This window comes from Aspergillus undulatus, assembly GCF_047715775.1.
Source record: "Aspergillus undulatus strain CBS 261.88 unplaced genomic scaffold BDV17scaffold_79, whole genome shotgun sequence".
Taxonomy (NCBI): domain Eukaryota; kingdom Fungi; phylum Ascomycota; class Eurotiomycetes; order Eurotiales; family Aspergillaceae; genus Aspergillus; species Aspergillus undulatus.
In genome coordinates this window covers 85,553-105,284 of record NW_027396683.1, presented here as the reverse complement: position 1 = coordinate 105,284, position 19,732 = coordinate 85,553, and the positions used below count along the sequence as shown (strand labels likewise).

At 52.8% G+C, this 19,732-nt stretch overlaps 9 protein-coding genes across 9 annotated transcripts; 2 read left to right on the top strand and 7 right to left on the bottom strand.

The window, feature by feature from the left end:
• Window positions 1–423: 423 nt before the first annotated feature.
• On the bottom strand, window positions 424–1,902 carry BDV17DRAFT_275985 (NAD(P)-dependent alcohol dehydrogenase). The gene is made up of 3 exons (XM_073759284.1): window positions 1,371–1,902; window positions 847–1,282; window positions 424–779 (listed from the first exon to the last, which is right to left on the bottom strand). The coding sequence occupies exons 1-3, from the start codon at window positions 1,651–1,653 to the stop codon at window positions 500–502; spliced, it is 999 nt and encodes a 332-aa protein (XP_073610724.1). The 5' UTR covers window positions 1,654–1,902; the 3' UTR covers window positions 424–499.
• Window positions 1,903–2,568: 666 nt separating this feature from the next.
• Window positions 2,569–3,670, bottom strand: BDV17DRAFT_275984 (NmrA/HSCARG family protein). The gene has a single exon (XM_073759283.1). The coding sequence runs from the start codon at window positions 3,521–3,523 to the stop codon at window positions 2,582–2,584; it is 942 nt and encodes a 313-aa protein (XP_073610723.1). The 5' UTR covers window positions 3,524–3,670; the 3' UTR covers window positions 2,569–2,581.
• Window positions 3,671–3,884: 214 nt separating this feature from the next.
• On the top strand, window positions 3,885–5,339 carry BDV17DRAFT_301421 (Zn(II)2Cys6 transcription factor domain-containing protein; the record flags this gene model as incomplete). Its single annotated transcript, XM_073764253.1, has 2 exons — window positions 3,885–4,508; window positions 4,594–5,339. Exons 1-2 carry the CDS (start codon window positions 3,929–3,931, stop codon window positions 5,337–5,339), a joined length of 1,326 nt encoding a protein of 441 aa, XP_073610722.1. The 5' UTR covers window positions 3,885–3,928.
• Window positions 5,340–5,694: 355 nt separating this feature from the next.
• BDV17DRAFT_295977 (uncharacterized protein) lies at window positions 5,695–6,720 on the top strand (the record flags this gene model as incomplete). Its single annotated transcript, XM_073763196.1, has 4 exons — window positions 5,695–5,886; window positions 6,374–6,495; window positions 6,544–6,608; window positions 6,680–6,720. 4 exons carry the CDS (start codon window positions 5,695–5,697, stop codon window positions 6,718–6,720), a joined length of 420 nt encoding a protein of 139 aa, XP_073610721.1.
• A 3,972-nt stretch (window positions 6,721–10,692) lies between these two features.
• encD (Fe(2+)/2-oxoglutarate-dependent oxygenase encD) lies at window positions 10,693–11,855 on the bottom strand (the record flags this gene model as incomplete). The annotated part of the gene is made up of 3 exons (XM_073764252.1): window positions 10,693–10,989; window positions 11,067–11,542; window positions 11,630–11,855. 3 exons carry the CDS (start codon window positions 11,853–11,855, stop codon window positions 10,693–10,695), a joined length of 999 nt encoding a protein of 332 aa, XP_073610720.1.
• Window positions 11,856–11,916: 61 nt separating this feature from the next.
• On the bottom strand, window positions 11,917–13,011 carry encC (anthrone oxygenase encC). The gene is made up of 2 exons (XM_073755709.1): window positions 12,676–13,011; window positions 11,917–12,600 (listed from the first exon to the last, which is right to left on the bottom strand). The coding sequence occupies exons 1-2, from the start codon at window positions 12,734–12,736 to the stop codon at window positions 12,113–12,115; spliced, it is 549 nt and encodes a 182-aa protein (XP_073610719.1). The 5' UTR covers window positions 12,737–13,011; the 3' UTR covers window positions 11,917–12,112.
• On the bottom strand, window positions 12,985–14,403 carry BDV17DRAFT_285110 (carbon-nitrogen hydrolase family protein; the record flags this gene model as incomplete). The annotated part of the gene is made up of 4 exons (XM_073760642.1): window positions 12,985–13,095; window positions 13,230–13,549; window positions 13,641–14,089; window positions 14,207–14,403. 4 exons carry the CDS (start codon window positions 14,401–14,403, stop codon window positions 12,985–12,987), a joined length of 1,077 nt encoding a protein of 358 aa, XP_073610718.1.
• Window positions 14,404–15,488: 1,085 nt separating this feature from the next.
• On the bottom strand, window positions 15,489–18,748 carry CweA (putative GPI anchored protein). Its single transcript, XM_073759282.1, has 2 exons — window positions 18,570–18,748; window positions 15,489–18,524 (listed from the first exon to the last, which is right to left on the bottom strand). The coding sequence occupies exon 2, from the start codon at window positions 18,044–18,046 to the stop codon at window positions 15,596–15,598; it is 2,451 nt and encodes an 816-aa protein (XP_073610717.1). The 5' UTR covers window positions 18,047–18,524; window positions 18,570–18,748; the 3' UTR covers window positions 15,489–15,595.
• Window positions 18,749–18,940: 192 nt separating this feature from the next.
• On the bottom strand, window positions 18,941–19,534 carry BDV17DRAFT_295971 (uncharacterized protein; the record flags this gene model as incomplete). The annotated part of the gene is made up of 1 exon (XM_073763195.1): window positions 18,941–19,534. One exon carries the CDS (start codon window positions 19,532–19,534, stop codon window positions 18,941–18,943), a length of 594 nt encoding a protein of 197 aa, XP_073610716.1.
• Between the last annotated feature and the right edge of the window lie 198 nt (window positions 19,535–19,732).

Here is a 19,732-nt window from a genome sequence, read left to right as displayed (position 1 = left end):
CGGGATTCGTCTCTGCGCCCCGCATTCTTGCCTTTAGCCTTTTCTTACTGTTCCTTCGTGTGATCATCCTTTGGGTGAATTCAATCTCCCTGTTTACTGCCGACTCTGGGGGAAGACTGATCGTGTTCGGTTCGCGGCTGTGGTGGGTAAAGTGTGCTGTGGGGAAGTGTCTGGGATTGATTAACGCTGTTTGAGCCACGAATTGGCCGATTTTTGAAAGCTGCCAAACATGAGTCCGGGTTAGGTAACTTAGGCTAGGGTAGCCTTTTGCTCTCTGAAGCTAATACGCGTCGTTGAACTGAGTTTCGATGTCAGTACGGCGTTTGTAACTAGGATATTATTGTCTAGGATTCGGCCTCCGCAGAACTTATGCCCAGCGTAAAAATGCGGATATGAGAATTCGTGCGATGATGAAACTTCAAACTTCTGGTTATTAAATACTTCGGTGTCCAATCCTCCCTAGTCACCTCTCCAATCAAATCCACAGTAAATACAACGCTCACCGAACAAGAACAGCGCGGTAGCGAATCTTGCCCTCTCTCAGAGCCGCCATCGCCTCCTCAATACCTTCTTTCGAGAGGGGGAAAGTCATGATGGTAGGGTAAATCTTCTTCGCAGCCGCAAACTTCAGCAGGCCGCGGATGCTCTGCCGCGAAGCAACCAGTGACCCCTGGACACGGACACCCTTGAAGAGCAGGTCCAGCGTGGGGATCTTCGCGGGCTCGAAGGAGACTGTGAGTGGGTAGATGCTGCTGCAGGTGTCGACGAGGGGGAGCAGCCTATCACAACCTGGTTAGCATTCTACTCAATGCAGCATTAAAAAGTGCCAGCCCAGGGTATACTCACAAAGAATAATCATCCACCCCAAAACTCCCACAAAGCAACAAATGCTTAACAGGAACCAACTCCTTCGGCGTCTCCTCACCCGCGCGAATAACATGGTACTCAGCGGCACCATACTCCATCGCCTCCTCCCTCTTCCGGTCTGAGCTCGAAAGCACAACAACATGGTACCCCATGGCAGCGGCAAGTTTGATAGCGATATGGCCGAGCCCGCCCATCCCCATGATGCCGACGCGCTCGGCAGGCTTGATTCCGAACTCGGTGAGCACAGTCCACACCGTTGCGCCGGCGCACATTAGGGGCGCCGCGTAGGCGGAGTCGTAGCCCTCGGGAATGGGGTAGACGCATTTGGAGTCCCAGATTGCGCCGCTGCCGAATGTGCCGTTTTGGAGGTCGCCAAAGCCGTAGTTTGTTCCGGTGCGGCAGAATTGGTCCACCCCTGTGAAGACAATTTTTATTAGCAAAGCCGAACTAACAAGAGCTTTCCCTTGTCGACAGGCCTTGGAGAAGAAAATGCGCAAACCCACCAGCAGCGCAGTTATCACATTCCGCACAAATCTTATGCGTATACCCGAATCCAACGCGGTCGCCAACCTTCACCGATGTGACCGTGGAACCGACGGCCTTGACGATACCGATGCCCTCGTGACCGAGAACCTGGTCGGCCTTGAGATAGTGCTCGTCTGTCCCGCAGAGACCCGAGTGTGTTGTCTCGATGTAGACTTCGTGGGGGGCGATGGTTTGCGTGGTCGAGGCCGGGACGATGGCGCCGCTGGCGGAGCCGCGGTAGACGTCGTATGTTACGCTCATGTTGGAAGATTGGCTATGGGAAGCGGTTCGGAGAGTTGCGTATGTTGAGAGAGGAAGGAAAAAAAAATCAATAGAGGTGCGGTGTATAGTCTACGTTTCCTTCCCAGGGACTAGGCCTGTATTTATACATCGGAATCCCCTGGCAACGCAGAGTTTAAAAATCATCCAACCCGGACATCAACGGCTCATTATGGGTCTCTAACCTCCACTCCTTCTAGAAGCCCGTTGCAGAAACATGGCATGTTAGGGCTGAACTCCATAGCCCAGCTCGTGAAGGCGTAGTTTTCTGGAGAGAGCTACGAAGAGAATCCTGTGGCGGGTCAACGGAGAAGTCTCGGCGTGGACCAGTCGCCAGAACGGGCGTCGGAGTCACGGAGCGCTTGCTACTTTTTGACCTCCGGATGGAATGGACACTTTGACCCGCACCGAATCTCCTCCGTTGACAATTTGACACGCCTCGCCTCATTTTTTTTACTGGTCGGTTGCGACGGCTGGGGGTTAATAATAATTTGGCCAACACGTGTGGCCGATCTCGGGTACGCCGTCGCCGTCATATCCCGTCGGCATGCCGAGACTCGGAACGGGGGAAAGCCGAAGGGGAAATGAGGTGAATGCATTGACGTTTGAAAAGCCTGCTTGATCCCCTGTCCCAATATGAATGTCTTCGAAAAACTTACAGAGGCCGTGTGCCCTGTCAGTCTAAGAGTATTAGCCTCAATCAGCTGTTCGTGCAAAAATATATTTCTCGACGCTAACTGAATTGTCCACTCTACATTACTTTGCTTCCTAGGAGTGGAAATATTCGTTAGATGAGAAATGCGATTTTGTCTTTGGACGAAATTGAATTTGACAGAAATTTACAAAATCATGTCAGACAGAAGAAAGAAAAAAAAGAAAATATCGGATGAAATATAAGATTTGTTGCCGACTAGACAGAGAATGTCTTCTTCACCCTCTCCTCCTCCCTCTCCAAAAACTGGCCAAAGCTTCCAATTGGAACCCCCCATGAGTGTACCTCATCCATATCGACTCCCTCCGCCATATCCCTCATCATCAACTGCCCAGCCACGAACGGGTTTGTCGCTTTCTGTGCATCGATCTCCTCATCCGACATATAGTTCGCTTTCAGGTCTCTACCTGTCGCTTTCGAAATTGAACCGAGAACTTCATCCAGCGTCATCAACTGCGATGCGAGCGAGATCTCCTTGCCATGAAACCTATCCGGGTCTGCGAAAGCAGCGGCGCCAAATCGACCAATATCGTTCGGATCAACCATCGGGATGATCGTGTTGCGGGTAAACGCCGTAGAGTACTCGCCCTTTTCAGCTAAGCCGGGATACATAGAATAGATATATGGCGCGATGTAATTGCTCATGAAGTTCCCCGGTCGAAGAATAGTGTAGTGCTTGAACCCTGCGGCGCGGACAGCATCCTCGACCGCCCTTTTGCTAAGTACGATTTTCGCCACGAAGCTGCTGGGATCCCAATACTTTCGTCCCTCAACGCCCTGGATTAGACCGCTGGAGTAGACGACATGCTGGACGCCGACTTCTTTTGCGATTGAGATGATGCGCTTTGCTTGTGCGAGTTCTTGACTCGCGTCTGCAAGGTTCGGCATTAGGTTGAGAAAGAGCCCCGAGCACCCGATCATGGCGGTGCGCAGGGAGGATTCGTCGTCAAAGGAGCCGGGGAAGAGAGTGACGCCTGCGGCGGCGAGTGCTTGATTTCGTTCTGAAGAGGCGTCGCGGGCAATGGCGTGGATTCTTGTGTTTGGGTTTGTGTCGAGGAGGCGGGTGGTGATTGCGCCGCCTTGGGTGCCGCTTGCGCCGCAGACAAAAACCGTTGACTTTGGAATGATAATGGTAGACATGGTGCTTGAGTTGGAATTGGAATCGAAATTGGAAGAATTGGCTCTGTTGTTTGTTGCGAATTGTTGTCTTGAGGGTATGTGCAGGATACTGCGGCGTGAATAGAGACTATATACCCGACTCCTGGACACATAATGGCGGCGTATGCTATGGATTTTGCTGCGGATTTTCTTGCGGAATCCCACCAGCCTGAATACGAGGTGTCCTATATAGACCTCTGCGGACAAGCGGGAATCCGACGCCCCGAAAGGCTAAGTGGGCGGAACTCCGCTAGCAAAGCGAGATGTGCCCCACACGTCAGATCTCCTTTCCGCACTCCAGATTTGCCGGATTCTCTGCTGCTGTCCACTCCTGCCCAGTCCTGGCCAGTCACCAGTCACCCACCAGCATCCGAGAACAACACGATAATGAGTTCATCCACAGAGCGCAACAATCCCCCGCCGCGGCGCAAATCCTGCGACGCATGCAGGGCAGCCAAGCGCCGCTGCGACCTGGCCTTCCCGGCCTGTTTCCGCTGCTCGCGCCGTGGAATTCCCTGCGTGTATCCAGGGCTACCAGCCCCTGACCAGATCCCCGAGCTGCTAGCGCTGTTGAAAGAAAGAGAACAGCCGATGCCGATTCCGGTGCCGGGACAGTCGTTGGAGCCGGCTAGGGCTTGTGCGGAGCAGCTTGACTTTGCATCTGCGTTTCCCTTTGACCCCGCGCCTGTTTTGGACCTTCCTGAAGTCGAACTGGAGACGCCGGTTCGATCATTATCTTCGGAGACTGAGCGTAGCTATTATCCCCCTTTGACTGTGTTGAATGATTTACACGAAATGATGCACGTACGGTCGAGTGTCCCGATCTCTCTGCCTGCCCTCCTGGAATCCCGCTTCCGGTACGCCATTGATACACTCAAGGATACACCGCGGATGATGATCGCGGAAAACAAGACGCCCTGGTCGCACGCGCAGTTATATGTCAACGGGATGCCGAAGGTCATGCAAGGTATGTAACTCACCTACTCCCCCTTCAATTTGCACACCAAATCGGTATCAGTATGGCTTCAGTATGTCCCGTCTAACAAAGATAGATGCATACGCCTGTTGCGCCCTCTACATAACCAAAACCCCCATCAACGCACCCGTCATTACCTCGAATATCCACTCGCGGTTACAAGAGCTCACTCTCTCGCCCCTACCAACTTCACCACTGGATCTGCTAGCGCACACGCATGCTCTGTTACTGTATACAATCATGCATCTTTTCGACGCGGATCTCGCTGCGGCGAATACATCTTCTGCTCTTGACACACTTAGCATGGCGGCGCTTGAATCGGCTGCCTCATTGCTGTTTAGTAGCACGCATTTCCCACCCGCGGATCAGTCTGATTCTCCCTCACCTTCATCTTCAGACTCAAACCCAAACCCAAATTCAAATCTAAACCCTTGCCTCCCCACAACTCTCTCGGGCACGATGCACTTCTGGCCCCTCTGGATCCACGAAGAATCAGCACGGCGCACCATCCTGTTTACATTTTACTTCCTACAGATAATCCGCTTATTCAGAGGCGAAGAGAACCTCAAATGCGATGGCAAGCTCGGGCTATTGCATTCATGGTATTCCTCCGCATACCTGTGGAACGCATCCAGCGCCATGGACTTCGCAGTTGCCTGGAGCGAACGGGAGCACTTTATTGTGAGGAATGTTAATTTTCAGGGTGTGCTTGAGCGAGCGAAGCCGGAGGACGTGGATGTTTTTGGTCGCATGTTGCTGGTTACCAGTCAGGGGGTGGAGAGTGTTCGGGAGTGGTTTTGGGGGAGGGGGTCGATTTTGTAGGGATGATCGTTCTTGTATGGCTGTGTTATATATTGATGATGAGAAATGGAGAAGAGTCAGACGATAGAAATGAGGGGCCAAAGAGTGCCCTACGCTCTGCTAAAATTGGTCTGTTGCCCTATCGGCTAGAGGCTCCGGTATAAAATTCGGACCATATGCAAGTTCGCTCATCTTCTTCGAAAATGGCGTACCGTGACACCGGCCTGCCGTATGGTCTCTACAATGATCATCCCGGTCTTACTTGCGGTTGGCCCCGTCTAGCTGTGCGCTCCCGACCACATTTCTCCTGCATAAGCCTCAAAGCTTCCATTTAATCCTCTCAGCAGTTGTGAGTCCCAGTTTCAAAAAGCCAGACATGCCTCAATTAACCCCTGAGGAGATCGCCTACCAACAAGCACACGCCGACGATGACAACCGCCCAAATCGAATAGCGGCCTGCACATGCGGCATAGCGATTGCCGTGTCTGCTGTGGCCGCCCGGATAATCATTCGGCGTCGTTCGGGGGTAAAACTCTGGTGGGATGATTGCACCATTGTTATTGCATTGGTAGGTGGTGCTCCAATTTCAGTGGCCTAATGATAATGATGATCAACAATAGTGCCGGTTTACACCTCATCGACGTCCGCAATTTTAAGCTCCTCTCGCTGGTACTTATGTACTATTCTCATCAATGAAGCTATTGGATATGCCCAACCTGAAAGCGTTCTCGTCGCAAGGGATATGTTGCCCAGATCGTCTGCTATGCCGTTTCCATTATGTCCACCAAGATCTCGCTTCTATGACTCTACAAGCGCGTGGTCTCAATTATCAGGTGGCTACAGATCGTCTCCTACATTGTCGCAGCGATAGTGATAGGATACAATCTTGCAGACATCCTCGTCGCGTTTCTTCAGTGCATTTCTCTATGAAGCCTTTGGACCGGGAATCCTGGTAGATGCATCACTGCAGCTACACCTCTCAATGCCCCCGCGTCAGTTCTCTCCTTTACATGAATGTCAAGCGCATATCAAGGACTAACGAGCCTCACCACCAGGGTCGTGAGCGTAGTTACCGACCTCGCCATCTTAGCCCCTACCCGTCAAACCAGTCTTGGACCGGAGGGTTGAGTACAAAGCGCAAGATTCAGTTACTTGTGGGTTTCCTGCTGGGAACGGTGTATGTCTCTTCTCCTATGACAATGAATGAGATTTAACCCCAGACTAGTCTCTGCGTCTCCGGCCTCGTCCGAACAGTCGCCATTTTCAGCTTGAACACCCGCGACATATCCTGTAAGATCTAATCACCCTTCAGTAAAAAGAAGAAATACGATTTACTAACCATCCTCTATCACTTCAAACAGACGACGGGAACATGACCCTACATCGAGATGTCCGCGTATAGCCGCCGCCTGTATGCCAACGCGATTCACAAGGCCTCAAGAGCGCACTGGCCAGTCCACTCTGGCTGGCTCGGGAGCGAATTCAATCTGTCACCTGCCTTTGCTTGCTGGGAGGAAACCTCCAGTCAGATATCGGCTTTACCGTCACAGGACACAGGGGTAGAGCGGGCGGATATCTTTCTCGTCTTCCTAGCGACTCATGATCTTCAAGACTAAAGTCTCCGTAGCCCCCCGGTGCATCGTTTCCCTCAATCTCCTCATCCCAAGGCAAGACCTGCACCCAAGTACTCCCGCCGGGCTGATCGACACCCTCTGCCTGCAATACATCCAACCCGCCTCTTCCTTCCTCAGCGCCGGGGGCCCCCCTTAGAGTTCCAAGTCTGCTTCGTAATACGAACAACTGCCCTCTCCTCATGCAGCCCCATGTTCCTCACATCCACCTCAATCTGCCTCAACCACTGATGCTCCACGAACCTCGCCATCCGGCTGAAGAATTTCTCCTCGTACATCCTATCAGGCTGATCATTGAATTATTGCGACGGTTGCCCCTTAATCACGAGGACATCGCAAACACACCCCCACGGCAAACCGAGGTCGGAGGCGAGGTTGGACACATGATAGAAGGCGTGCAATGGCCGTGGACCAGGTTTGGGGTTGGTGTATGAGGAGCAGAAGTCGAGGATTTCGGTTGTGAGTCGTCTAAACGGAGGTGAGTCGGACGTCACGCGCCCTTTAGTCTGAAGAGCCAGAGCTTTGTTATAAGGGGCATAATGGCAACTGGATTACGTAGATGACCGCGTCTCAGGCTGGAGACTCGGCTTAAAGTAAAGGGGGAATAGTTGGAGCTGTACACTCGGGTGTGGGAATATCGATAAGGAATACTGCGTTTGAGGTGTCAGACTTTGAATGGATTTCTGGAGGGCAAGCATCGCTTTATATGGGCCTACTAAGTGCAACCTGACAGCAAGCAAGCTGCCGCTTCCTTTCCACAAACCCGAGTCTTCCCATTCCCAGATGATATAGACGAACCTGGTCATGGACTATATGTGGAGCTATTTACTTACTTACTTCCCAAACGAAGACCCCCTATACCGCCGACTCTGTGGCTGAGGGAACTTTCCCCCCTCAGCCCTCCTCTCCTCAGCCTCCGCCCACTCGACCTCATCCCCCTTGACATAAAACCCGTTTCTCACACCACTCTCCATATCCGAATACTTAACCATCTTCTTAAACTCCTCAACAAGAGAGAAATGAGTAAACCCATCCTCAAATATCTTAGCTAACAGACGCACAACCCAACCCTGGCTAGGCCTGGGCTGAACAACCGTCATGCAACTGAAATTCCAAGCGTTCAGCTTACTCTTGGGAATGGTAGCGACCCGCTTCTGGGAGAGCGACGGGTCGTGCTCGTCGAAGGGGATCTCGACATCGTGATATGCGTAGTAGGGCTCACGAGGCGTTGTGACGAGGGTTTTGTTGAGGCGGTGGTTCGGTCCGGGGCGAAGATAGGAAGAGCTCGATGACTTCCTCCTCGTACTCTGGATCCGTGCTGGCTGTCTCGAGATAGCATTGGTATTGGGTGGCCTTTCGGGCGTTGGCTTCGTGGAGGAGGATGGACCAGGTTGAGTGGAAGTCGTAAGACCTGCGGACTCAGATGTCGTAGTATGTCATTTTGGTGGTGTGATGAGTTCGATCTTTTAGGTTTTCGGTGTAGAATTGCACGGTTTCCTGAGTACTGGGCGTGGAAAGCTGTTTGGGTAGAATAGAAAGCATTACTGGAGTCGGTGGTTGTGATCTATTTATGCTTCCTTGCCCTTTAGTAGGTGTATCAAGTACACTCTTTATGATCCCGACTTCCATACACGTTAATCGTTTGTATTTTGAAAGCAAGACAAAGGCTGACTTCCTGTTGGAAGAACCATTATGGACTGATTCCAACCAACAGGATGCTCCACGATGGGGTCCCCTTTTCCGCAGCCCTTTCATGGTGGGCACAGATTTGAGTCTTGCAGCCATTCAACTAACTCCCGTAAAGGGCTATGTGGTTGGAATCGCTTGGTTAACACTTCCAGGAAAGGTTTTTATTGCCTTTCTCTTCATCCATATGCAAAGACCCAGAAACAATTGGTTTGTTAAAACAAACAGCCATGGCATCAAAGTCAGACGAGCAGGTCCATTCAAGTCAACTCAACATCAAAGTCCCCCCCGAGTCCTCAACAATAGCCCTCCAATAACTCGTCTTCCGATACCCAGCCTTTGGCCCAGCACGCCAAACATCCTCGACAACATCCGTTCCAGTCCTCAACGCCTCGATCCCATAGACTTCCATGTTCTCGTGCCAGCGTCGGAACCGTTCTTGAAAATCTTTTTTGAAGGCTTTGCTAGCGGCCACAAATGTAGGCCAGTAGAGCGGGGCGGCAAGAATGTTGTATTACATCTTGATCTGTTCGATTGCTTCGGTGCTTTCGAGGACGGACCTGACGTACGGCTGTGGCCAAGACCTCCTCCATTTGATCATAGGGCAACTGGTCAAGCTTTGGATCTGACTTTGCAGTCAGCAGGGGCGGAAAACAACAGCAGCGGACAAAATGTCATACTCAGCGCAACTTTACTGCGCTGCGGTTATTCCGAGGCAAGTCGGTCCGTATCGTCATCGAGGTGTTCATTGACAATCCAGCGCAGTCGGACTTGATAGCCCAAGCGGCCCCTGAGATCAGGGAGACGCCGAAGCAAGCCCTGAATATCCTGTCCAATCCCGCTTCCTACATCGACTAGCTCCAGAGACTGGAGTCCTTCAACTCCCCTGTATGCAGCGAACCGCTCAGCAACCGGGAAGTTATCGTACCATTTATACGCGCGCGTCTGCTGGGTTGCCTGCCTGTACCGATTAAAACTAGCGTTTAGGCTCGGGTGGTCTTGCAGCCAGGCGTATATAGGTTTCTCCGTCTCCATGGCATGCTGGAATGGGCCGGCCTTTGGGTTCTCTGGGGTCCGGTGGTTTGTTTCTCTAGGTATTCCGGGAGGCGTTGCCCGACGCGGAGGGTTACGTTGCTGGTTACCTTGGTTAGAGCAATCTACGGTTGAAGGTGAGACTAACTAGAGAGATACAGTAATCTGAGGGGAGAGAGAAACTCACTAAGAAAACAGCCACGGTCTCTCATGCATCCGCCACTTGCAAAGTGCTCTACACAGGGCGTGGGGCTTGTAGGTCCCCGGAGACTGTACGGTGAAGAAGCCGAGTGCTGTCAATGATCGCATGATACGCTCTAGACCGCGTGAGCCAGTGGCATACACATTCCATTCTCGGTGTTGTCACCAAGAAATGCAGATTCTGCCTTCAAGGAGCTCGTAATGTCGTTCCGTGTCAGGGCCTGTCCATCGCCGCCACAGGCCAGGTCGAAAATACCCATATTAATTGCGATAACAACGACAGCGAGCTCATAAATGTTTAGGTTTAGGGGGAACTGCGCACCGCGAGGTTCAACTCCTGGATTCTTTGGCTGGCTGGTTTGAGTTGTGTGGATAACTTGTCACATTCTTGTAGTAGGGCGTTTCTCTCCGCGCGATCAACCTCTCCATTTGCGAGGGCTTCACGAGCCTGAGATATTGACGCAATCAGGGAGCTGAGGTCAACTGCCTTATGTTCGACCATTTTGTAGTTTGCTGGGTGGCATTACACCGGTTGGCGCCGGAGGTCTTTTACACAAGCATGGCCCTGTCTGAATCAGCTGGAGCAGTCGATGCAATTTTGCTTTTACTTTTGTGTTTTCCGAGCCATCACCCTCATCTAGTAAATGTGTCGCACAACTATCGATTTCTTCACGTCATAGATGCAAGATATAGCAAGCCCTAGTACGAATATCAATCTACACAAAATAAGCAACCCAAGCATACATATCTTCATTCCTCCTACTTCCCCTCTTTTCCGGATCCACGAGTGCAGTCTTATTCCCAACCAAACAGACCTAGCCATGTCACTGGCCATTACTTGCATGATACTCCTTCGCCCTCTGGACAGTCCCCCTAAGTGCAGCTCCGACAACCTCATGCACAGTGGCCGGGGGATACCTGACTGGCTCATCTAACCCCCGAAACGCAGGGAGATATTCGCAAACGTAGTCAGGATTCCCGGTGAAAAAGAATGGGATTGAGTACCGCTCGCGCCCGGACTTGTTGATTACCCTGTGCAGGGCGGATTTGTAGTTCTCATTGGTTAGCTTGGAGAAGGTGTTGCCTAGGTTCACGACGTAGGCGCTTGGGGTTGGTTTAACCTATGGAGCACAGTGTAGTCAGTTAGTAGCAATTATTGTTGTGCCAGGAAAATGAAAAGGCCCGAGAGTGAACGTACATTTAGCCAGACCTGCGACTCCTCATCGAGCACCTCCAACCCACCGACATCATCCTGCAGGAGGAGCGTAATGCAGCTGTAGTCCCTATGCGCACCAGTTCCCTTCTCCTTGTCCTTCCCCCTCTCTTTCTCTGCTTTCCCATTAACAGGCTGAGGCGGATAATGAAGATACCGCAACATCGTGAGCGCCCCATCAGTAAGCGGCGCAAAAAAGTCTCCGTTGTAATCCATCGTAAGCGCAAGAATCTCAAAGATATCCTTCGCCAGCTCAAACAATGCATTGTAGTACTCCATCGACGAGCGTCGGAACTCCTCTGCATCAAACGCACTGGAAGCAGAAGGAGCAGGCCATGCATTTGGCCCGCTGTTGAGCTTTCTCTGCATGCAGTAGGGGTGGTCCTCTGACATTTCGGGGCCGATGAATAAACCCTCTTTTATGTCGGGGCTTGTTCCCGGCTCGGACATGGTCGTAGCCTCTGTTGTAGGGGTTGCGGCCTGTGGAAGTCAGTTAACTTATGCTTGGAGGGAAGGGTGGAAATGTCCTGTGGGGATGGGAATCATGCTTCGATCAATCTTCCTTTTCTCTTCTAGAGGAAGGGCGAAGAATTCCTTTGCGCAGCGCATCGCTCGGTTCTGCAGCTCTCCCGGAATTTGATGACCGGTGATTTGGAAGAAGCCGTTGTTGAGACAGCATTTTTTGACTTCCTGTACTAGCTCTTCTCTCGCTTCTCTGTCGCCGGCGTAGAAGGCCGAGATGTCCAGGATTGGTGGAGGCTTGGGTTGAGCCATGTTGAGGCTTCAAGTTCAGTTTTCAAGTATTCCTTCAGAAGCTAGTAGAGAATTTGGAAGGCTTCAACACTGCTAAGATCTAGCGAGAAACTAGCTCCTATCTCAGTCAGGCAATCTATGTTATCTCCCCTCCCCTCCCTCCTCCATTAGATACAAGAATAATGGAGAGCTTAGTCCGATGATGACACGCTTACGACCTCAATGCATGCAGATTACTCTGGCCTTGACACCAGGGCAGAGGTTGCACGACGTCGAAACTACTCGTATCGAATCGCAGCCACAAACCCAAGCAAGCCCCCAGTAAGGGGCAGGAGACTCCGGACACCGGTCAGAAGCCCCCACTCGCGCACCAGCGACTCGTGCGTCCTTCCATCCTGCTTTCCTTTCGCATCTTTTCCTTCATCTTTCGTCTTCTCCTCCTCCTCCTCAGCCATATTCCGGGAGAAAAGCTCTGCATTGACTCGGCTCATGGAGATGCGCGTATAAGGTACAATCCCTATAACTAGCAACGCTGCAGTACCGTATAGGAGGGTTTGTACTTGACTGCCGGTATGCTGGCTGTGGACATCCCAGCATAGATAGGCGAAAGCTGTAGATGTGAAGGCGGCAATCGGGGGGCTATGCACGTGGCCGGCTTGGTAGATGTGGCGCCAGATCTGGACAGGGGTTTTTGAAGACACTTTGCTCTTCCCTTTGGACTTCAGGAGGGTGGGCACGGTAACGAGAGCTTGGGCGGCCATTTTACCTGCGTACACTTGATTAGTGGGTGGCATTAAGTGGCAGTGGGAACTTAGCCGGTCATGGCCCGATATTTACTTGCCTGATAGCCACAATGCACCGGATATTGCAGTACACTTGATCAGATCTGTGGTTGGTGTCATAATGCCTCTGTGATGTAGGAGGCCTTGTTGACGCTGGCTTGATCTTGGTCTCCCTCCTTCAGGGCAGAGTGGCTAGATTGCGCTGCCAGTCTCGTCTCTTTATACCTTCTGCTTGCTGGCATGTGTAACTTAGGAATCGATTCCCTTGCGTGCCTGCGGATGTACAACAGATTCCATGCATGATCTTGATTGGTTATTCAAGGTTGGTTCTCTCTACTTCCCCCATTCCCTGCCCTGAGGTTCAGCCGTTACTCATCAAGGTATGTGCCTTTTATAGACCCGACTAACTGTACTAAGTGGAGCTTCTTAATCAGACTGTACCTAGCTAGCTCTTCCAATTCACCGTGGCGTTCAGTCTCCTGCATCAAAACTGGATATAATAACTCAATTAACAAAAACCTAGACATATAAATCTCTGCCACCAACTCGTCTACTTCCCCTCCTCATCATTCTCTCTCCTTTCCTCCCCTCTAACACAAGCCCTCCCCCCAACCCCCTTCTCAACACCCAAAAAAAGCAAATCCGGCCGACTATAATGCCCACAAACATCCAAGAACGCCTTCGCACCGTAAATCAAGTTGAAGTCCAAATCAGCATAGACAATGCCCTCCTCTGTACTCGGGATAAACGTCGAAAGTCGTCTTCCATCGGGCCCGAAAACGGCGGAACTCCCGCCGCCGGGGGTGTTCATTACACCGGGGGCGTTGTTCTCGGTACCCATTTTCTCGATTCCGGATGCATTTAGTACGGCAGTTGTGTGAAGGACGAAGGACTGCGATTCGATTGCGTATGTTTGGGAGAGGGTGAGGGCGCCTCGTGATATTTGTTAGTAGGGTATACATCGTTTTGCTAGGTGATATCAAAGCAGTGATAGAAATATTTGTATGAGCAAAAAAAGACATACCCTCCCTCGACATCGAAAACAACCCCTCCCCACCACTCATCTTATGCTCATAAAGCGGCGGCCAAGCCGCAACATGAATCTGCTCGCGCTGCGCAATAGTATGATACTTCAAAAGCGGCTGGGTATGTTCCCAACACGACAGCGCGCCCACCTTCCCCACACCCGGGGCGTCAACAACAGTATCTAGACAATCGCCGAACGAGTCCCCGAAGATAGTACGCTCCATGTGCGTGGCTTTGATCTTTTTGCGGACAGTGAGGATTTCGCCCGAGTTGGAGATTGTTGCTTGCGCTATGTAGAGGGACCCGGCGATGTTTTGGGAGAAGCCCAGCACAACGGTTATTTTGTGTGTGGCGGCGCAGGTGCAGAGGCGAGTTAGGTGGGGGGAGGGGAGGGAGATGGAGTTTTGGATGTAGGTTGTTGCGAGAGGCATGTCGATGGGGCGGGACCTGTTTGGGTCGCCGGATTGCTGTTAGCTTATGGTATTATCTGGTTGGGTTTTGGTTTCAGGACTGTTCTAGTCAAGAGCTAGATGGATAGGTCGCAGCGGACTTGTATATACACACCAAATCCAAGCAGGATACCCCGGGATCCAGCACTCTGGGAATGCCACCAGCTGAGCGCCATTCCCGGCTGCTTCAGCGATGAGGGTGCAGGTTTTCTGCACAGTCGCATCGAGGTCCAGCCAGACGGGCTCGGCCTGGGTTACTGCGACGCGGACCTGAGAAGGAGCGGGAGCTGGGGCAAGTGTTTCAGCGTCCATGGTGAATGGAAATCAAATACTCGAATGAAGATTTAGGAAGAGCAGGCACAGAGCTGGTGGTAGGATGACGGGCGATTCCAGGAAAGACGGAACTCTATATAATTTTCTTATCTTGCCTAAACCACTAGCATAACTGTACTATGTGCACTAAAAGACTAGTGAAACGGCGGGATCTGGAAACGTGGCCTAATTCCAAAGCCCGAAGATAGTATGTGGATATGCGGATTTGGAGAAACCCCAATGAGGCTCTCATTACACGTGAATGGCAAGGGTGAAGCCCAACCTAACTACTTTGAAGATTCACGGGGCCCGGGATATTGTCTTGTTGGTGGCTGTTATATCGAGACAATTATGAATGAGGAGGCTGTTGATGAACTGGACTCGGTACCGGAAAGTATTCGTATTTACTGAGGAAGGAGTCTCAGAGGAGACGCATGTTGGTGTGAAACCTTTGTAGATTGGAGTCATAGATATAGATACCTACCTATGTCTGGAACAACGACACGGCATGCGCATCCTATCTAAGACTACTGCATACAAGGTTCAGTCGGTGCAGTATAAGTACCTACCTAGTAGTAGTGATAGTACAGAGGACAGAAAACAGAGAACAGCTAATGCTATTCGTGGCCTTCCAAGAGGTGGACGCTCGAAACGGCATTTGACTTTTCACTCAGGGCATTGGATACTAGGAAAGCTGTTTGGCCGCTTCCTTCGCCACTAAATTTCGAGTCCAATTGGTACCGAAAGATCAAACAAAATGAGAGGCTGAGCTTCCGCAACGTCGGTCACGGAGAAAGGAGTCTACCTAGCTCTAAGATAGGAGAGAGAAAGGGAATAACTGAACTAAGCAAGCCTCCCAGATTCATCCCTCTGGAGACGTAAAATGGGAATTCGTTTGGCAGCCATTTTCACAGGGCCTTTTTGAGGCATCGAATCTACTGGTCGCTGGGATACGCTTTCTTTTTCTTGGACTACAGGATTCCTCAATGAATCCATAGGTTAAAAGAGCATCGTTCAATCAAGGAACCGAAACAAGGAGTTCATTAATTATCCTCCCTAAAGGAGTAGATCGAATATAAAGCTAGAAATAGGCAGGCAGTACATCAGATTAAGAACGAAACGAAGCGAAACGTATTCACCATACTCGTACCTCTTGATCTGCAAGCAAGGAACGTAAACCGTGACAGTTATCCTACAGCGCAAAAGCCAAAACTGCAGCGACACCGGCAAGAACAGACGCCACGCCCATAGCCCTCGCAGACCCCAGACGTCCCGCAGCACCATCAAACGTCATAGCGCCATGGGAAGAAGAAGGCGAAGCGACAGCAGAAGACGACGCACGAGCGTTATGCTCGGGCGACGCACCGGTAGGTACATGCGCGCCGTGAACACGGTACGCGGACGAGGCGGGCGTGCTCATTGCCGCACTGCTGCTTGCGACGGCGACGGCGACGGCGGAGCCGTGCGCGCGGGGTGTGCCGCTAGGTTGCGGGACGTAGACGGGGATCTTGGAGAAGGAGGTTGCCTCGGCGGCGTAGAGGGCTGAGGAGTCCGGGGCGTGGTAGGCGCCTGATGGGGGGGTTGGCTGGGCGGCGGCGGCGGCGGATGCCATCATTTGCGAGCCGTGGGCGTTGTTTGCGGGGGCGGTTGTCGTCGATTCAGTTGCGGCCGAGCTCTCAGCGGCGGGTGTCTGGCCGGGCGTCTGCGACGAGGGGTAGCCGGGGTACCCGGATTGCCCGCCGGTGTAGTATTGCCATTCGTACGGGTAGGGAAGGTCCTCCTGGTTGCTGTCGTGGACGGTTGAGGCGCCGGAGGGGACTGGGTCAGACGCTTCCTCTTGCTGCTTGCCGTGAGTGTTTGCGGGGGTGCCGGCAGCAGGAACCTGGCTGGGAGCGGACTCCTGGTTGGCGCCGTGAGTCTCAGACGCCTGAGGGTAGGCCATGGCAGTGTGAGTTTCGACGGCGGTGCTCGTGGCCGTCACTGTGTGCACGACCTGGTGGACCTTGGTGCAGTCACCCTGGGGGGATGCAGCGTCGGGCGGTGCGTGGGCGGCGGGCTTCTCTTCTTCCTGGGCTGGAGCAGGAGCAGGGGTGGGATCCTGAGGGGCGGAGTGAACAACGGGCTTCTCCTCGCCGTGTGCAGGAGCAGGAGGTTGAGGCGCGGAGTGGATAGCAGGCTGCTGCTCGCCGTGGCCCTCGTAGTGAGGCTGACCCCAGTGGGGACGCTCAGGGGCCGGAGGGGAAATCACAGCAGTGGAGTCGACATCAACGTGGTGGTCATCGTCATAAGCATCGTTGACAGCAGTGTTAACAGAGTTGACAGTAGGAGCACTGAAGCCATTGCCGATATCGTCGCCGCTGGCACCCCCGAGGACATTACCCTCAGGGCGAACAGCACGAGCCTTGTGGGGCTTAACGACGAAGGTGCTGTCAAAGTCGAGAGAGTGGTCGTCGCTGAACTCGTCGTCTACGACGCTACTGAAGCTGTTGACTGTAGGGATATCGGCAACATTGCCAATGTCATCACCGCTTGCACCACCAAGCCCATCGGCAGGGCCCGCGCGCTTGGAGGGCCCGTTGGGGCCGCTTTCGCCGATCGCATCCAATGTGCTGCTGACAGCCTCGAGGCCGATGTCGTCTTCGGAACCATCAGGGCCAATATCATCACCTGCGCTTGTGCCACGAGCATGGTGCATCGGGTGGTGAAATCCAAGCGCGGGGTGCGAAGGAGGCTTGATAATTGTTGTCGCGTCAACATCGACAGAGTGGTCATCATTGTAGTGTCCCTCATACGAGGAAGAGAACTCGTTGACAGTCGGAATAAACGCGCTGCTTCCAACGTCATCGCCGCTAGCACCGCCAAGGACATTGGCAGGGCCGGCGCGCTTGTGGTGAGGCTTGACGATGAAAGTGGAGTCCACATCCAACGAGTGGTCGTCGGCGTAGGAGTCCGTTACTTCAGAGCTGAAGTCATTCACGGTAGGAATGTTGGCGGCATTGCCGATGTCGTCTCCGGATGCACCTCCAAGGACGTTAGCGGGCGGGTTGCCCCGCCGCCAGTGGGGTCTGGATGGATTGATAACAGTTGTCGCATCGATATCCCAAGAGTGGTCATCGTGGTACTCGTCGTTGACTTCCGAGGAGAAAGTGTTGACGGTGGGGATATCAGCAACATTGCCGATATCGTCGCCTCTGGCGCCGCCTAGGGCACTAGCCGGCGCGTCATCCCGGCGCCAGTGAGGCCAGTGAGGCTGAGGAGGCTTGATGACGGTAGTCGCGTCAACATGCCAGGAGTGATCGTCCTTGTACTCGTCATTCACCTCCGACGAGAACGTGTTGACGGTAGGGAAGCTCGCAGCGTTGCCGACATCATTACCGCTGACTTGACCGAGGACACTCGACTCGGGAGCGCCAGGGGTTCTTTTTCCCCAGTGGCCGAACCCAGGCGGCGAGGTGTTCACGTCGTTGTCGAGCTCGAAGGAGTGGTCGCCGTTGTACTCCTCGCTCACGGCGGTGCTGGCGGTGTTATCGCTGGGGATGGCAGCGCTGCTGCCGACGTCCCGGCCCTGAGCCTGAGATTGGGGCTGGGCATGCGCAGCCGCAGCGAGGAGCGCGATAGGGATTCCTCCAACTAAACCCTTCATTTTGCTCGCAGACGTCTTCTAACTGTTCGTTGGCGTTTCGTGATAGAGCAGGTCAGATCTGGTTGGGATGAATAAAAGAGTGACTTCGGCCAGGGCCAACAAAATACAAGTAGATACAAAACAATCAATAACTGCCTATCCGAGGGCGCCTGAAGGGAAGCGAGAGCATTCTGCGAGTGGCCGCTGGCAAACCTTTTATCAGGAGGGTACACGCGACGGCATTCGCGGTGGTATGCTGGCGCCAGGGCAACATTACAATCCAGGCACACGGATCCTGGCGAGGGAGCTGGCGAGAATGTGTTCAGGAATGATGAAGTCAAGTCTGTTCGACACTGCGACTCTGCACTCCCCAGGAACTCATGACAGGCTGCAGGAACACCTGCATTCCTCCTCTCCTTCAAGGGATGACCCCTGACCTGCGGCGACCGCGCAACCGAACAAACGATCACACGTAGTAGACTGTTACGAAGGGAGAGAACTACTGATGTCACTCAAAAGCCATAACATTGAAATAAATAAGTACTTAGGTATGTATCCCGTCATCGACATTCACCCCCGATCGTCGCCATTGCTAGAGACGCAATGGGGGCAAACTTCCTATCGAGGAATTTCCTCTCCAGAACCAATCAGTCCGTAGACCGAAGGCAACGCGTCGCCGTGGGAAAGGCTGGACGACGGTCGTGGCAGGTTCTGTTGGCTTTTCGATGTATGGAGAGAAAAGAAAAAGGAGCAAAGAAGTTGATCAAGTGCAGACTTTTATTGTGTGGGTGGGGTCACGTGTCGGGCCGATGTTGCCCGGCGCTAGTAAACTTGCCTGAGGCAGTAAGGCATAACATGTACAAGAATCGAAGAAAACACCACAACAACATCACAACACCACTAAAGACAGATAACTCAAGGCAGTTTCTCCGACTGATTATGCCCACTCCAAACACCACCCCCAACCGCCGCCGTAATACCCAGCGCAACCGCAACCATACTCCCCACAATCACCACCGCCATCGCAATCTTCACCCACAGCCGCTGCCTCTTACTCAGTCCCGCCAGACAATCGCAGTATCTCTTCTTCTGCGCCCACAGCTTCAGCTCACGAATGTTCGCATTCGCATTCGTAGTTAAGCCCGTGGTTTCGTCCGTAGTCGTATTTGTGTTCCGCGCCTCGTCGTCGTAGAGTCGTTTGAAGGGGAGCCGCTGGCCCTCAAGATCGTCGATTGGACTGCAGGTTCCGATGGTCATAGTGCACGATCGCTTTCGCTGGGAGGTTAGGTGGGCGAGTTTTGAGGAGGGCGTTGCGTGTCTGTAGAAGGGGGAGGAGGGGTGTGCGCCGATGGAGGGGTCGTAGTCTTTGGTCTCGGTTTGTGTTGATGTTTCTGTTTGTCTTTCATGGACTTGGGAGACGGACAGAGAGGGCTTGGTTTCTGGTATTGACTCCGTGAAGGAGAGGGCTGGTGAGGGTGGATGGGCTGGGGTTGAGGTTGAGGTTGTCATGGTGGGTGTGTGTTATCGACCAATGACGGTGGAAGAGAAGGACTTGAGATGTGGGCTAGAGGCGTAAGGTAGTACCTCAGAGTCAGGATATCCAGCAAAGCCAAAGTCAGGGTGTGTTGATCAGTGTTGTGGTGGGCATTGTTGTGACCAGTCACCCAGAAAGTCAAACCATTGCAGGCCGAGGCAGCTTCCTTAAGA

Coding starts and splice junctions, on each gene's coding strand:
- BDV17DRAFT_275985 (XM_073759284.1), bottom strand. CDS start 1,653: ATGAGCGTAACATACGACGTCTACCGCGGCTCCGCCAGCGGCGCCATC. Junction 1,283..1,370: donor ATGTGATAACTGCGCTGCTG/GTGGGTTTGCGC, acceptor TTGTCTTCACAG/GGGTGGACCAATTCTGCCGC. Junction 780..846: donor GGGGTGGATGATTATTCTTT/GTGAGTATACCC, acceptor AGGTTGTGATAG/GCTGCTCCCCCTCGTCGACA.
- BDV17DRAFT_275984 (XM_073759283.1), bottom strand. CDS start 3,523: ATGTCTACCATTATCATTCCAAAGTCAACGGTTTTTGTCTGCGGCGCA.
- encC (XM_073755709.1), bottom strand. CDS start 12,736: ATGACACCAACCACAGATCTGATCAAGTGTACTGCAATATCCGGTGCA. Junction 12,601..12,675: donor CGGTGCATTGTGGCTATCAG/GCAAGTAAATAT, acceptor AAGTGTACGCAG/GTAAAATGGCCGCCCAAGCT.
- CweA (XM_073759282.1), bottom strand. CDS start 18,046: ATGAAGGGTTTAGTTGGAGGAATCCCTATCGCGCTCCTCGCTGCGGCT.